At 39.6% G+C, this 14,168-nt stretch overlaps 1 protein-coding gene across 1 annotated transcript in view; it reads right to left on the bottom strand.

The window, feature by feature from the left end:
- MRPS5 (mitochondrial ribosomal protein S5) overlaps window positions 1–14,168 on the bottom strand; it is a 428,043-nt gene that overhangs the window by 21,704 nt on the left and 392,171 nt on the right. Inside the window, exon 9 of the mRNA XM_085612093.1 lies at window positions 765–827. Coding sequence (XP_085468219.1) covers window positions 765–827 — 63 coding nt within the window. The remainder of the gene's footprint in view (window positions 1–764; window positions 828–14,168) is intronic.

Raw genomic sequence — 14,168 nt, 5'->3', positions numbered from 1 at the left:
CTCGACGGTAACGCAGTGTCTTCTTCGATCGGAAGGCGAGGCAGGCAGAACAGCCGTGTTATGGTCCGCAGAGGCGCAGAGGTTACACAACTGGTGGAGGTCTGCCCAGGGGGTGTTTAACTCAACACTCAGGGCAGTCTGAAATTGAGTCGTTTCAATCACGGATTCTCTGCGCCAAACATGGGACAGGCTGTCGAAGAGTTCTCCTATATCGAAACAAACAGGTAGCACAAAGACTCTGAACTGCAGCACACGCAGGGATTGTTCTACTGGTGTGTGAAAAGGAACCAAATGGGCTAGAAGATGATAACCACGAGGCACCGATCCGAAGCTCGATTGAAACATGTCCAAACCAGACCGCAGGAAAAAAAAACAATCTAACAATGGTGCCAATGCCCATGTGCATTACCTGCAATAGGTGGAGTCACTATACCTCATGAATCGATGACTTCTTCAAAGAAAAACAATTTGCACAAGTCCGAGTCCAACACTAATTGGTAGAAGCATGAACAGCATGTGTACTTCCAGATACACATGGCAGTAACATACCTTTCTTAAATTAGACAGCATGAAGTAGAAACAGAGGGCAACACAGCGCACCAATCTAGTCCAAAGAAGGAGACCAATTAGGATCAGGCAGTAAGTGTAGTTAGAAAATGTGCTGTGTATAGGCCTGGTGGTCTTCATTTCTTAGATACTCTGAATTTCTATCCTTAAGACAGTATTCACACACTTGTATTCCTTTTTACATTTGTTTTAATTACCTTTGTTTTTCTTCTTCATCCGGATGCTGGTTTGTCTGTAAGTTGTTGAAATGTCATGATAAACTACAATAAAAGAAAAAAAACTTTAGATGACTCAGCCAACGTTCAATAATAAGGATTTGTTGTAATTTACAAAACAGAAGCTAAATGTATACAGTCTGTTTCTCGACTGAACTGAAGAGCAGCACGTAAGTCACCTGTACAAGAACAAGCACTGGCAAGGCCAATAAGTATTGAATGCTGACTTTGCTAATGCTTTTAGGAGATGCCAAGCAGCATCGGTAAACAGCAAAATGCTTGTCGTTGCTGTGCAGCACCGGCAAAAAAAAAAAAGGAAAATAATAAATGGGTGTAGACGTGATGAATTGAGTCACCCAGAAGGCGCACACATGCATGACCAATGTATGTATCATGCATACGTGCTACTGATTGGTGAGGATGCAATTTTCTTGAAAACAAAATTCTCGATATAAGGTGTTGCAAGACACTTGAAGCTGTAAGTTTTTTTTACCTATGTGAAAGAGCTAATTTAAAAGTGCATTCACCTAGCAGCAAATGGCAGAAGTCGGGCACTCCACAAAAAGTTTATTATTTTAAATGACTGCAACAAGGGGGGGGGGGGGAGGGGGGCAACAAGGGGCCTAGTGCAGGGAGAGCAACAGTCTATATTTAAACATACAGCAAAAACTGTTGCACAACCTTCAGATGCTCCAAAATTTCACGGCTAGACTCCTTACAGGTACCCCCAAATTTGCCCCTATCTCCAATGTGTTAAAAAAAATTGCACTGTCTCCCGGTTGGGAACCGGGTTCAGTTTAAATCACTATGCATGGTATTTAAAGCTCTGCGCGGAGAGGGGCCTGACCATCTTAAAAGACAATTTCAATGGTATACCCCAACGCGCATGCTCCGATCATCAGAAGCAAAATTGACCGCAGTCCCGTCTACAAAAAAAGCCCTTTGGGGCGGCCGAAGCTTCACGTTGTAAAGGCCTGGAATAAGTTGCCTTTTCATTTAAGAAATGCCAATAATCTGCTAAGTTTTAGAAAGGATTTGAAGACTTGGCTTTTTGATAAATAACTCTCCCTGCCCTGTCCTTGCCTTTGGAGAAGTAATCAGCGCCAGGACACCTTTGGGTAACCGTGCGCTTTAAAAATCGCCTTAACATATAACATAACATAACAATAACAAAGCCAGAATGGTGAGTGGCAAAATTAGTCCGTAATACTTTAGAGATGATATGGTCCAACATCGGCAATGGGGTGATTTAGGCCACCCAGAGAGGAAGGTTTGAAGAGCCAAAACAACTGACATATATACAAGTGAAAAGAGAGACAAGCCAGGCCAACACCCTTGGCCAGGAAATTAGGAAAGGATAATTATTATCTGTCCTGTGCCATAATATCACCACACTAACATCCCTTGAAAACACAGTTGTGAAACAAAAGTCTGCCCGCAAAGACACAAAGGAAAGGTGGGAAGCTGTTCCAATGCTCTAAGATATTAAATAAGAAAGGGGCAGAGTCTAATATTTCTTCAAGAAAATATTCCCTAACCTCTATTCCAATGTGTAAGAACACCCCTAATGAGAAAAATCCACTATTTTATCTTAAATCAAGAGGAGCCATGCAAATATCCGATACAACACATTTAAAAGTTAAAAATTCAGGAATGTAAATTGAGAACATGTATTGCTTTTATAGGCGGAAGCCTTCTTGGGGATATTTTCGGTAAGCTTCCTTGGGAATTCTTTCTGCCCATTGCTTACCATTGGCTATGTGTTTTGTAACTCAGAGTTGCTCGCTTTCTATTTGCTGGTTTTATTTGTTTTAGGCTGTCCAGTATGTCTTTGTCACTCTCGTGGAGCACAACCTGTTTACCTCCTCCTTGTATTCTTCCATGAGTGCTTGCTTTCTGTCAATAGGCCTTTAAATTTTGTTTTTTTCTTGACACATCTGTTGACATTTTAAATGTCCACCAATGTGCCTTTTGCGATGAACACTTGTGTCATTGGGCATGTTTGATGCTATGTAAAAGTGACTTAAATAAATAAAACGGATTGTACATTTCTGCCTGCATTCTAACCTTTGATCTCAGATACCCATTGTTGTATTACAGTGTGAAATTAGAAATTCTGCAATGAATCCAAGCTTGATAAACCTGTGTGATCAACCTACACTCATGATCATTATCACATTGAAAGCACCTTCAGATACCTGCATTCAGAATATCTGTGGTACAAAAAACTTTCATGCTGAATTAATAGCTTAATATTTTGCTCCAGCTATTATCAGAATCTGGGCCATATATTTGGTGCATAGAACTTGCCTCTTAATTCACTAATAGCATTGACATCAGGTTGGTGGCAGAAATGTACTTCAGTGAATGTTTCGAAACTCTTATTTGTAATACTCTCTAGATGTTTGTGGCATATGTTACATGGCAGTTTTTTCATGGCTTGGTTCTTGGGCAGGCTCTTTGATTCAGAGGCCACCCTTTGCACGGCTCTGGCTCTGCTCTCCCAGTGAATGTTTTGGCTAGTTCTACTCTTTTTTTTTTTAATATCTTTATTAAACTTTTATAGCAGCAGATGAACAGCTAGCCGAGCATTACAGATCAGACCAGTAATAAAAAAAATTAAAAAAAAGCAAGCAAAACTGAGGATCAGTTTAACAGTATTGACATGAATAAATAAGCAGGTTAAACTTTTAACATTGAATCCAATTATAGATAGGGGCCCAAATTTTTAAACCAAAAGCTTTTTTTTCCCCTTCCTTTTAAACAATACACAGCTTTCTCTAATTGATAAATGTTTAACAGTTTGGTTTGCCATTGACAAAATAAAGGGGAATTAGCATCAAGCCAATGAGAGGTTATACAATATCTAAAGATAGACATAGATATAAATAAAAAACCTTCTTCGTCACTTGTCTGCAGCTTATCAGGATTTGATTGGATACCAAGAATTACAAGTTCAGCGGAGAGTATTACTGGTGAATTCATAATATTATTAAAAAACTTTTGTATTTCAGAAATAAACTGAGTTAAATTAGGACAAAGAAAGAACATGTGAATAGAATTTGCACCAAGAAATCCACAGACTACATTTGTCACCTCTATTGGCTTTCCACTTCAATAATTTAGCAGGGGTATAATATAGGTCAAATATGCTCATAAAAAATTGGCTTTTCAAAGATCCATTACAGAGAACTTGATCAGACAGTGCCAATGCATTAGATATATTTATACTATCTATACCCAAATCCCGTTGCCATTTTTTATTGAATAATTCTAAATTGTCTTCTAATCGATTTATCATTGTCTGATAGATCACCCCAATTCTATTTTGTCTCCAACAACATTCCAATACATCAATTTTCTTAATTTTATTAGTATTCAATAAATTGTTTGTATTTAGAAAGCTGCGTACTTGCAGATATTTAAAAAAATCGGCTTTAGGTAAATTATACTGTTGTTGTAAATACGCAAATGTTACAAATTGTTCTTTATGATAAAGGTCCCCTAATCGTAATAAATTAAGATGTTGCCAGCGCTGCATAATGTGATCTGTGAAAATTGATGGCAGCATCGGATTGTCAAATAGTGGTGTGTAATAGCTAAGATTGGTGTTCAACATAAATCTACTCTTGAATTGCTTCCATATCTGAAAGGCCGTCAACATAACTTTAAATCTTGTTTTTTTGTAATAGCGTGGTTCAGAAAAACGTACAAGGCATTGTCGTGCTTGAGTACCAAGAGTCATTACATAAATTGATGGATATGTATGCTCATCTGTAGTTGTCCCATGAAAGATTAAAGCACTCATAAACCTAAGCGATACAGCTATATAGTATAAACGAAAATTCGGAATTCCCCAACCTCCTCTTAGCCTTGGTAAAGTACACCAGATGAGAGACCTCCTAGCTCTTTTGTACCCCCATAAGAATCTTGAGATTATTCTGTCTAGTTTAACAAAAAAACTAGAGGGGAACAATAAAGGTATAGTCGGAAAAAAATAGAGAAATTTGGGGAAAAAAAGCATCTTGACAACATTAGTACGGCCATAAAGAGAGAGATGTAGATTATTTAACCTTTCGAGAGACCTATTAGTGGAAGCAAGTAGGGGATAATAATTTCTGCTAGTCCCCATCTCCCCCATTTGTCACCTAAAATTCTAACACATTTCCCTATCCTTTGTTTTATGAAAATAGTGATTCCTCTTGTAATACCCGTTTGTTTGGAACAGATTAGGAGCTCCAGACCCAAATTTTTCAACAGGATCCTCTTAGACCATGAGATATGTGTCTCTTGTAGACACAAAATATCAAATTGTAAAGACTGAATCAAATGCCGCAAATTCCCTAACTTTTTAAAATCATTCAAACCATTGATATTTAACGAACAGATTTTAATTTTTCTCCCCATTTTAAATTTTTCAAAAACAGAATAAGCAATAATATTTTTAATTGATTCTTAATACTCTTATAACTTATAAAAATCCAGCTGATCTGCTTGATAATGCCTGGGTTAGCCAATATTGCTGCATTACACCCCACACCCCTCCACCACCACCCCCTGGTCCAGGACCAGCCACCCACCCCCCTCCCCCACACATGAGGCTCAGGAATTCTCAATTCCTGTTAAGCGTGGCGTGCCGCATCACTCCAGCTCCACGCACCACAAAAAGAAGAGAAAAAAAAGGGGAAAAAAAAAGGAGAAGCAGAATAAAAGAAAATGAAAAAGAAAAAAAAAATTGTTCTTTTCCTCCCTTCTTTTAAATCCAAGAAGACTAGAATCAAAAACAGCCTTAATGACTTAAAAATAAAAATAAAATTTGAAATAATGATTTCACATACTAACAAGAGCATAATATCCTGCCTAATAATGATCTAAATATTATAATGTATGTAAAAAATCCTCAGCCTTGACTTCTGATAGGAAGAATTTTGTTTGCCCTTTCCACAGAATTTTTAGTTTGGCGGGATTCTGGAGGTAAACGGTGGCCCCTTTTTTCTGAAAATCAGGTATTAGTTGTTTCAAATGCCATCGCTGGGCCTCCGTTGCCTGACAGAAATCCGGCCGCACAAAAAATGTACATCCTTTTGCCATTGCTCTTTTCTCAGGTTTGGCTAGGGCTGCAATTTCCTCTCTTGCAAGGAAATTATTAAAGCTGACAAGAATTGCACGAGGATAATCTATCTCAGCCTGACGGGGTTTCTTAATAGAAAAAGGGAAACAATGAGCTCTTTGGACTTCTTTTGCCCAATCCCATGTTTTTACGTCAGGAAAAGCCTCATTTAAAAGATCTATAACAAATTGTCTTGCACCGTTCCCTTCCTTCTTTTCAGGTATTCCAAGAAATCGTAAATTATTCCTACGGGCCTGATTTTCTAGGCCCGTTAGCTTATAGGCGAAATCATCCCGATGGGCTTTGACATGCTCAAGTTCTTGCTTCTGAGACAAAGACTCTTCTTCCAGAGCCGAAATGCATGCCTCAGCTTCGGTAACTCTATCAGCAGTCTCAGCTGAGATTTTAATTGGTCGACAAATAGCATTTTTCATTTTAGTACAAGTGGCTTGAGTACGAAGATTTTCGGATTTATTCTCGACCCGATGCGTCATCATAGTGTTATATATGGTGGTTAACGTAATTTCAGTAGAAGTTTCAGCAAAATTATTTCCAGCTTCGGGATTGGTGGAAGTCTCTACAGTTAGAGACTCAGTTTCAGCCGAAAAATTGTTTTCAAGGGGAATATCGAGCCTAATTCCATAATCTGAGACCGTATTCTCAGAGCGTTCTACAATAGGTTTGATAAGAGTACTATTATAAGATCCCTTTTTCTTTCGTCTCTTAACTGTAGCGATGCTTACATTAGGTGAAACTAAAGTAGCTTTTATACCCCCATCATCTTCATCCTCTCCAGGGGGACTACTTTCAGCAGTATAGTCCGCCCAGTCCTTACTTCTGTTTAGGCTATCATCGGAAGTATGATCAGACATAGAGTAAAAATGTTCAATACCTTCTTGAGGAATTAATGCCTCTTCCAAAAGATTAGGCTTAGTACTCGAAAGAGTCTCGGCAATCCCCACAGACTGTAATGAGTCAGTTTGGACTCCATTTCCCATACTTCCTTGTGGGTAGCAAAGCCGTAAGTCTAAATCCTTAATAGCTTCTGCTGGGTCTGTAGTCCGCTCTGCTATTGCAACAATACCATCGTTTACAGACTCGAGTGTATCCACCACAGCTGTAACAGAGTTTATGGTTACAATATCCTTATGTTTTACTATTTTTTTCTCGAAAAAACCGTGATGAAGGAGAGTGCCTTGTTTGGAATTACTTTGAAGCAGAGAGGTTTTTTCAGATAAATCAACGCCCACATCATTCTCCACTCTATCAGTCTCAGTTTCTGACAAAAGCAAAGATTCACTTACGATATCTTTGGGCTGAACCTGTTTTCCAACAGCTTGCTGCTTCGTTTTAACGCTCCGAGTCTGAGCCTTCGTTTGAGCTTTCGGAGGCATCTCCTTCCTTCTTCGAGACCCACCGCTCCCACGTATGACTGAAAGCCGAAATCCTGAAAAGAACCCAGAAAGGCGCCAAAACAAAAGACGCTTTCGGGGTCGGATAATGTCGAGAAACATCCGTCGTGTAGCTGGAAGTAGCGCTGCAAAAGAGACGACCGCCCAAGCTATCGTGAGCTTTTCGGAGGCTTTCGCACCACAACCAAACCCTGGATCCCGGATCCTCTCAGGTCAGTACCGGGACTGCAAAGTCCGATCTACTGCTGCTTAGGTTGCAATATACTTTTCTCTTTCTCCGAGCAATAACTATGGCTTCTCTCTTCCCTCCCGACAGAGTTGGGTCAAGCCAGGGTGAAAATGAATGGATTCGAAGTTAGGCTACAATTCGGTTGAAAATTCAGTCGATAACCAACATGCCTCCTCTCCTCTCGGGAACGCGGAGCTGGAGTCTAGAGCTGCTCACACAGCCCACGCCGCGGCTGCCATCTTGCCTCCACTTCACTAATAGCATTGACATCAGGTTGGTGGCAGAAATGTACTTCAGTGAATGTTTCGAAACTCTTATTTGTAATACTATCTAGATGTTTGTGGCATATGTTACATGGCAGTCTTTTTCATGGCTTGGTTCTTGGGCAGGCTCTTTGATTCAGAGGCCACCCTTTGCACGGCTCTGGCTCTGCTCTCCCAGTGAATTTTTTGGCTAGTTCTACTCTATTGCACAGCTCACATCCTGAGCTTAAGTATTTCTAGGCGCTCATATATGCACTAGTGAGGTTACTGACACAATGTGGCCTTGTTCTAGTATCGGTTTTTAGAAGCAAGAGACTTCACATTCTTTCTGTAAGTAGTATCTGTTTCCTAACAAAACATCTATTTACACAAACTTACCCATGCTTCATAATGAATAAATCCCAATTTTCTGTAGTGAGAGTTGCCTGTTTTCTCATGAAAATGCAAATAGTATTCACCTCGATCGTGCACCAAGGTTTCTTTATATCAGTATGTGTTGTTCTGTGTTTCCTCCAGTAAGCCCATCATGAATTCTGGCTGAGAATGCACCAGAGTTTCCTCCTCTGCTTGGGTCTGTGTTTCCTCATGTAAGTGCATGTTTTCTCTCCTCCGAGTTAATTGTAGTGGTTATTAGCCAGACTTCATCCATTAGCCAGTTGTGTCATTCAAAATTTTCTTGTGCCTCACTCCAGCTGGAATAATAGGGCAACGGGTCATCCCACTTTAGTCACAGGCTGACTTCCCTGCAAGTTATGGCATGCTGCCATACACAAGAAGCACATCCACAGACAAAGGAGTTCCCTTCTGCGCTAGCAACTATGTTAATGTATGTTTTTCGCCATAAAAATAAATTGCCTTATGTTATGTTATTTTTTATAAAGATTGATGTGGGTTCGCTAGCTTCTCCGACAAAGTTTTGCAAAACTGCATATCTGAAAAAAACAAAAATTGCCAAATCCAAAAGGATGGCGTGCAATGCCAGACCGAATGGCTTTGTCACTGCTTCTTTCCAAATTGGAGTGCCTCAGTGAGCCCACCTTTAAGCACATACCTGAGTCTCCCTAAGGGTTATGATTTGTTCGTCCAAATTTCCTCAGAGTTCCCTGACATATATTCATGCAGCAGTTTCATGCCCCATCCTTGAGGAAGGCTGGATATAGTAACTTGATATGTTGTGCATACCTGCTTTTAACAAACTCATTGGTACACGCAATCCAATCATTTCACATTTACATTACATCATCCATTTATTCTTTCATCCCTCTATCGTTCAATCTTTCACCATTTCACTGGTCATTGCATCCATCATCATATATGTATGCATCCTTCCATTCATCTATACATCGATTATTTGATTTGCACTTCCATCAATAAAGACTTTAATCCAACAGTTGATCATTTTATCCATCCTCTTTTATTTCCACACTGTCACTGGAGGCTCGAAAGGAATTATTTTCAGATCTTGCCACTCCAAGGATTGGCTAAATGAGGTAAAGCAGTTTGGTCAAGCTTGGAGAGAACAAGAGGCTGACGGAAGGCTCCTTTAACAGCCATTGCTGTGTTTTTAATGGTTAACTACTATGGCACTGCGAGTGGATGTTGACTGTTGAACATTCACAGCAACAGCTGTGAAACAAAGGTATTGAAGCTGTGGAGAATTTCAACCCCCCCAGGCCTTTTGGAGTTGATTTTTATTTAGGGCACTCCAGTCTCGTTGTATAACAACCTTAAAGCCCACCATAGTGGGCTATATCGGTCATTAAAGATTATTTCCCTTTTTATAGGCTCTTGCCTCTGGCTATAACACTTAATGGACGTTATAGCCCGATACAGTGGGCTACAATGTTATATTATAGTCTTCCAATCTCAGGGTTTGTACTATTCATCCATTTTTTTTTGATTTCTTTTAAAATTGGAGGGAATTGAAAATAGTATTTTTTTTCCTACTTATTTTGTTATGTGGCAGATGTTTATGGTGACATCTCTTATTATTTTATATCCAAAACTAACTCCTTATGTAAATGTAGTATAATATATCTGTTGTGATTTCAGACTTATTTTTCTCTTCACATGTCTATTAGCAGCTATGTTTCGTGAAGTTTGAATAATGACCACTGTAAAATCTAGACAGAAAACATTTACAGTCGGAATTCCAGGTTCTTACAGATGAAGTTGTTACAGCTTATGACAGATTTTTTAAAGAAAAGTCTCCAACACCAGTGGCCATACAAAATCCCTACTCTGGCAAAGAATACAAGTCAAAATTAATCCAGGTGCTTGTTCAGGAGGTAAAGAAAAGATGGTACCACTTTAAGTGAAAAGTGAGGGACAATTTAAGAAATCATCATCAAACGTGCATGATGACAGGCAGGGGCCCTTCACCTGTGCTCATAATGAGGACATAGAAGAAACTGATGCACGATGTGATTGATGACATCCATTTCGGGCCTTGATGGGATGGAGACAGGAATAGATGATGTTTTTCCTGGTCAGTGTTATTTTATGTATCTTTTGAAGTTCTCAATTGAAATTCCTGGACCAATAATGTGTTGTCTCAAGTTTCTACCACATGTGAAGCCAATGTGTTGTTTTTTTCTTTTGAAACTTTTAGAGCAGCTTCTTAACACTGGCTTTATGTATTTCAGAGTGTGTAAAAGAAAAGTGTGAACATTTCCGAGTTAGTTTGTGATGATACACATTGACTTAAGCATTTCCAAACTTCATAAATGATTTATTTTGAATATTTCTGAACATGTTTTTTATAAAGTGTTTTCTTACTCTCTTCAACAGATGATGCAAATGTCGAAAAATCTTTGCAAAGAAACAAAAATCACCTAAAATCGCTAACCAGTGGGGAATACACAATATCACCAGCAGCCAAGACTAATTTTACTGCATCAAATAGATCTACTGACATGTTAACAACTTAACCTGGGTCTATGAATAGATTACACGAAAATTGTGGAGAACTTGAGAAAAATCTTCAATTTGCACAGAGATCTGTTCCATTTCAAAACCATATGCTTATGTCAAATGTTAATTCACACTACCGAACAGCACAAGAATGTGAGATGATAAACATCTTGTTTGAGATATCTCCAAGTGCCTCTGAGTTGTGTGAAAACTCTGAGACAGTTGTTCTGGACAGTCAAAACGTTGAGTTTAATCACCTGGAGGGCATTAATAACTCACCAATGACATAAGATGACCGAAATGGGCAGAGGCTCAACAACTGATAATGTACAGGCACTGTTGTTATAGCCTTTGACCAGTTCCATGAGGAACATGATTTTAATTTGGTAAATTAAGCAGAATCAGCTGTGTAAATCAATATTACTTGACATATTCAGTCAATGAAAGCAGATATCTCATCTAGATTAATCACTACGGAAGAAAAACAAGAAATCGCAATTGCAAATACCTTTCAACTGACAGAACACGTAAAGTATATAGATGAAAGACAAATTACTTGTCAAAAGAGAAGTGAGCAGTGAAAATTCCTTCAACAGGTCAATGGATAAACCCTCTTATTCAATTAACAAAACAAATTGCTAAGTCACAAGAAGGGGTTGGCTCATGGACTCACACTAATACCACAGTCTGTGGTTCAACCCCACTGTTGCAGAAACATCTAACATGAAATATATTAGGCCAAGCAAAAGTAGTTAACAATCAGACTACCAGTGATGGCCAAACAGCTGTAAGTCAAAGAAAGCCACACAGATTAAGATCAACAGTTTGATTAAATGTATTAAATTAAAAACAAATGTGAATACATTTCTAAGAAACTGAGTAGGATTTAGATTTTTATCTATTTAAAAAAAAAATGTTATATTGTATAGTATGGTGAGTTATAGTTAGAGTTGTCTGTTTAGTGAGCTGAGAAGAGTGTGTGTGGAGGAGTGCTATTTATATTAATTTTAAGGTGGTGATAAATTGTAATGAAAGTTATAACTATAAACTTTAGAATTTGTATAGTTTGTGTGGTTTACGTTTGGTTTAAATAGGGGAAAAACGTTTCCTAAATATAACTGAGCTTTAAACTTTAGGTTTTTCACTAAACTTCAATGTGTTTCTTTTTTTAATTAAAAAAAAAAAGTCAAATCGTAATCGAGTGCCATTGAGTGTAGTGTATATGTGGAGTGTTGAACAGACAGTGGAGAAGAGTGTTGTACATCTATTATCGTATAATAGAGTATTGTGGAGTGGAGTGACGTAGCGTATAGTGTACTAAAGTGTTGTGCAGTGGCATGGTGTCTCAGTGAATTCAAGCATCGTAGAGTGGAGCAGCAAGTTGTACGGTGGATTGGAGCGTCAAAGTAAAGTAGACTGTCGTAGACTGTCAGAGTAGTGTGTTTTAGAGTGAAGTGGAGTAGGATGTATTAGAGTGTCGTAGGGTGGAGTATCGTCAAGTGAAATGTCATACAATAAAGTGGAGGATAGTGCCCTAGAGTGGAGTGCCGTGTCATATAGTGAAATGGCGTGTCAGAGAGTAGTGTAATGGCGTGTCATTGAGTATAATACAGTGGAGTAGAGTGGCGTAGAGTGGATGGGAATAGAGTGGAGTAGACTGGCCTAGAGTGGAGTTGCATACAGTGGAGTAGAGTGTCACACAGTGAGGCACGTGGAGCGGAGTTAGGTACAGCAGTGTAGAGTGGTATAAAGTGTAGACTGGAGTACACTGGAGTGGGGTAGCCTACAGTGAAGTGGCATGACGTAGACTATAGTAGAGTAGAGAGCAATAGAGTGGATTGGCTTAGCTTACAGTCAAGTTCAGATGAATGTAGTGGCATGGCGTATAATATTGGAAAGAGTTGCAGACTAGAGTAGCATACAGTCTAGTAGAGTTTTGTAGTGTGGAGTGGTGTAGTGTACAGTACAGTATTGTAGAGTATTGGAGGGTGGATTGGCATGCAGCGTTCCAGAGTGGAATGGTGTAGGGTGGCGTGGCAAACAGTGGAGTCAAGTGAGTTGCAGGGGCATACACAGAGTTGCGTAAAGTGCTGTATAGTGGACCAGAGTATGGTACAGCGGCATAGAGTCGAGTAGTGTGTTGTACAGTGACATACAGTATTGTACAGTGGAGTGGTATAGACTGGCGTAGAGTGTCGGACAGTGGCATACAGTGTAGTACAGTGTTGTAGATTAGAGTTGCATAGAACGCAGTAGTGTGTCAAACAGTGGAACTGCGTAGAGTGGACTGTTGTACAGTAGCGTAGAGTGAGGTAAAGTCTCGTGGAGTGGCGTAACGCAGTGTGGAGTAAAGTATAATAGAGTGCATTGGCATGTTGTAGAGTGGAGCGTAGTGTAGCGGCATAGAGTAGAGTCAAGTAAACTGCTATAAATTGGAGTGGGGTCTCATACAGTAGAGCGGAGTGGTGCATTTTAGAGTATAGAAAAGTATTGTGTTGTGGAATAGAGTGGCATACAGTGGAATAGTATACACTGAAGTGTAGGGGAGTGGCATACAGTGGATTAGCCTAAAGGGGAGTGGAGTAGACTGCAGTGGTGTCCAGTGGAGTGGCACAGATTGTAGAAGCATACAATGGATTGGCATACAGTGGAGTGGTGTAGGCTGGAGTTGCATCCAGTGGAGTAGAGTGTCATAGCATACAATGGACTTTCATACAGTGGAGTGACGTTAAATGGCATAGTGCAGAATGGAGTGGGGTAGAGTGGAACACCTTGCAGAAGAGTGGCAATGATTTAAGTAGCGTACAGTGTAATAGCGTACAGTGGAGTGGCGTCAAGTGGCATACAGTAAAATAGTGTAGAGTTGAGTAAAGTGGAGTGGCATTGAGTGGAATAGTGTAGAGTGCAATAGCATAAAGTGGAGTAGCATGGAGTGGCACAGACTTGAGTGGCATACAGTGGAGTGCAAGAGAGTGGAATAACATACAGTGTAATGACACAGTGGAGTGGCAAACAGTGTAATAGCGTAGAGTGGAGTGGAATAGAGCGGAGTATTGCATAGTGGAGAGGCATGGAGTAGACAAATGGTGTAGACTGGAGTAGCGAATACTGGAATACCTTAGATACGAGATGTATATAGTGTAGTGGCGTACAGTGCACTGGCATACAGACACATGAGAAATTTAGAAGAAACGTAGATTATGCTGTGCAGAGTAATACAAAACAGCGAATTGCTTTACCTTGCGTTTCTCCAGATTTCCCAATCAACGCAGGGCCACGCATGGTGGCCAGGGCCACTGGAACTATGCAATTAACAAATACGAGCCATGGACAATTTAAATATAACTCACATGGTGTTCTGATTTTGATATACTGGTATTTTGAACATGAATAGTAGTAGTTTCAGTTATTTACTGAAATTATAGCTGCCAGGGAATGTATAAAGAAGGAGCAAGCTTA

The sequence above is a fragment of the Triturus cristatus genome, chromosome 6, assembly GCF_964204655.1.
Source record: "Triturus cristatus chromosome 6, aTriCri1.1, whole genome shotgun sequence".
NCBI lineage: Eukaryota > Metazoa > Chordata > Amphibia > Caudata > Salamandridae > Triturus > Triturus cristatus.
Note: the sequence above shows the minus strand (reverse complement) of the source record. Positions and strands in the feature narration are given on the sequence as shown.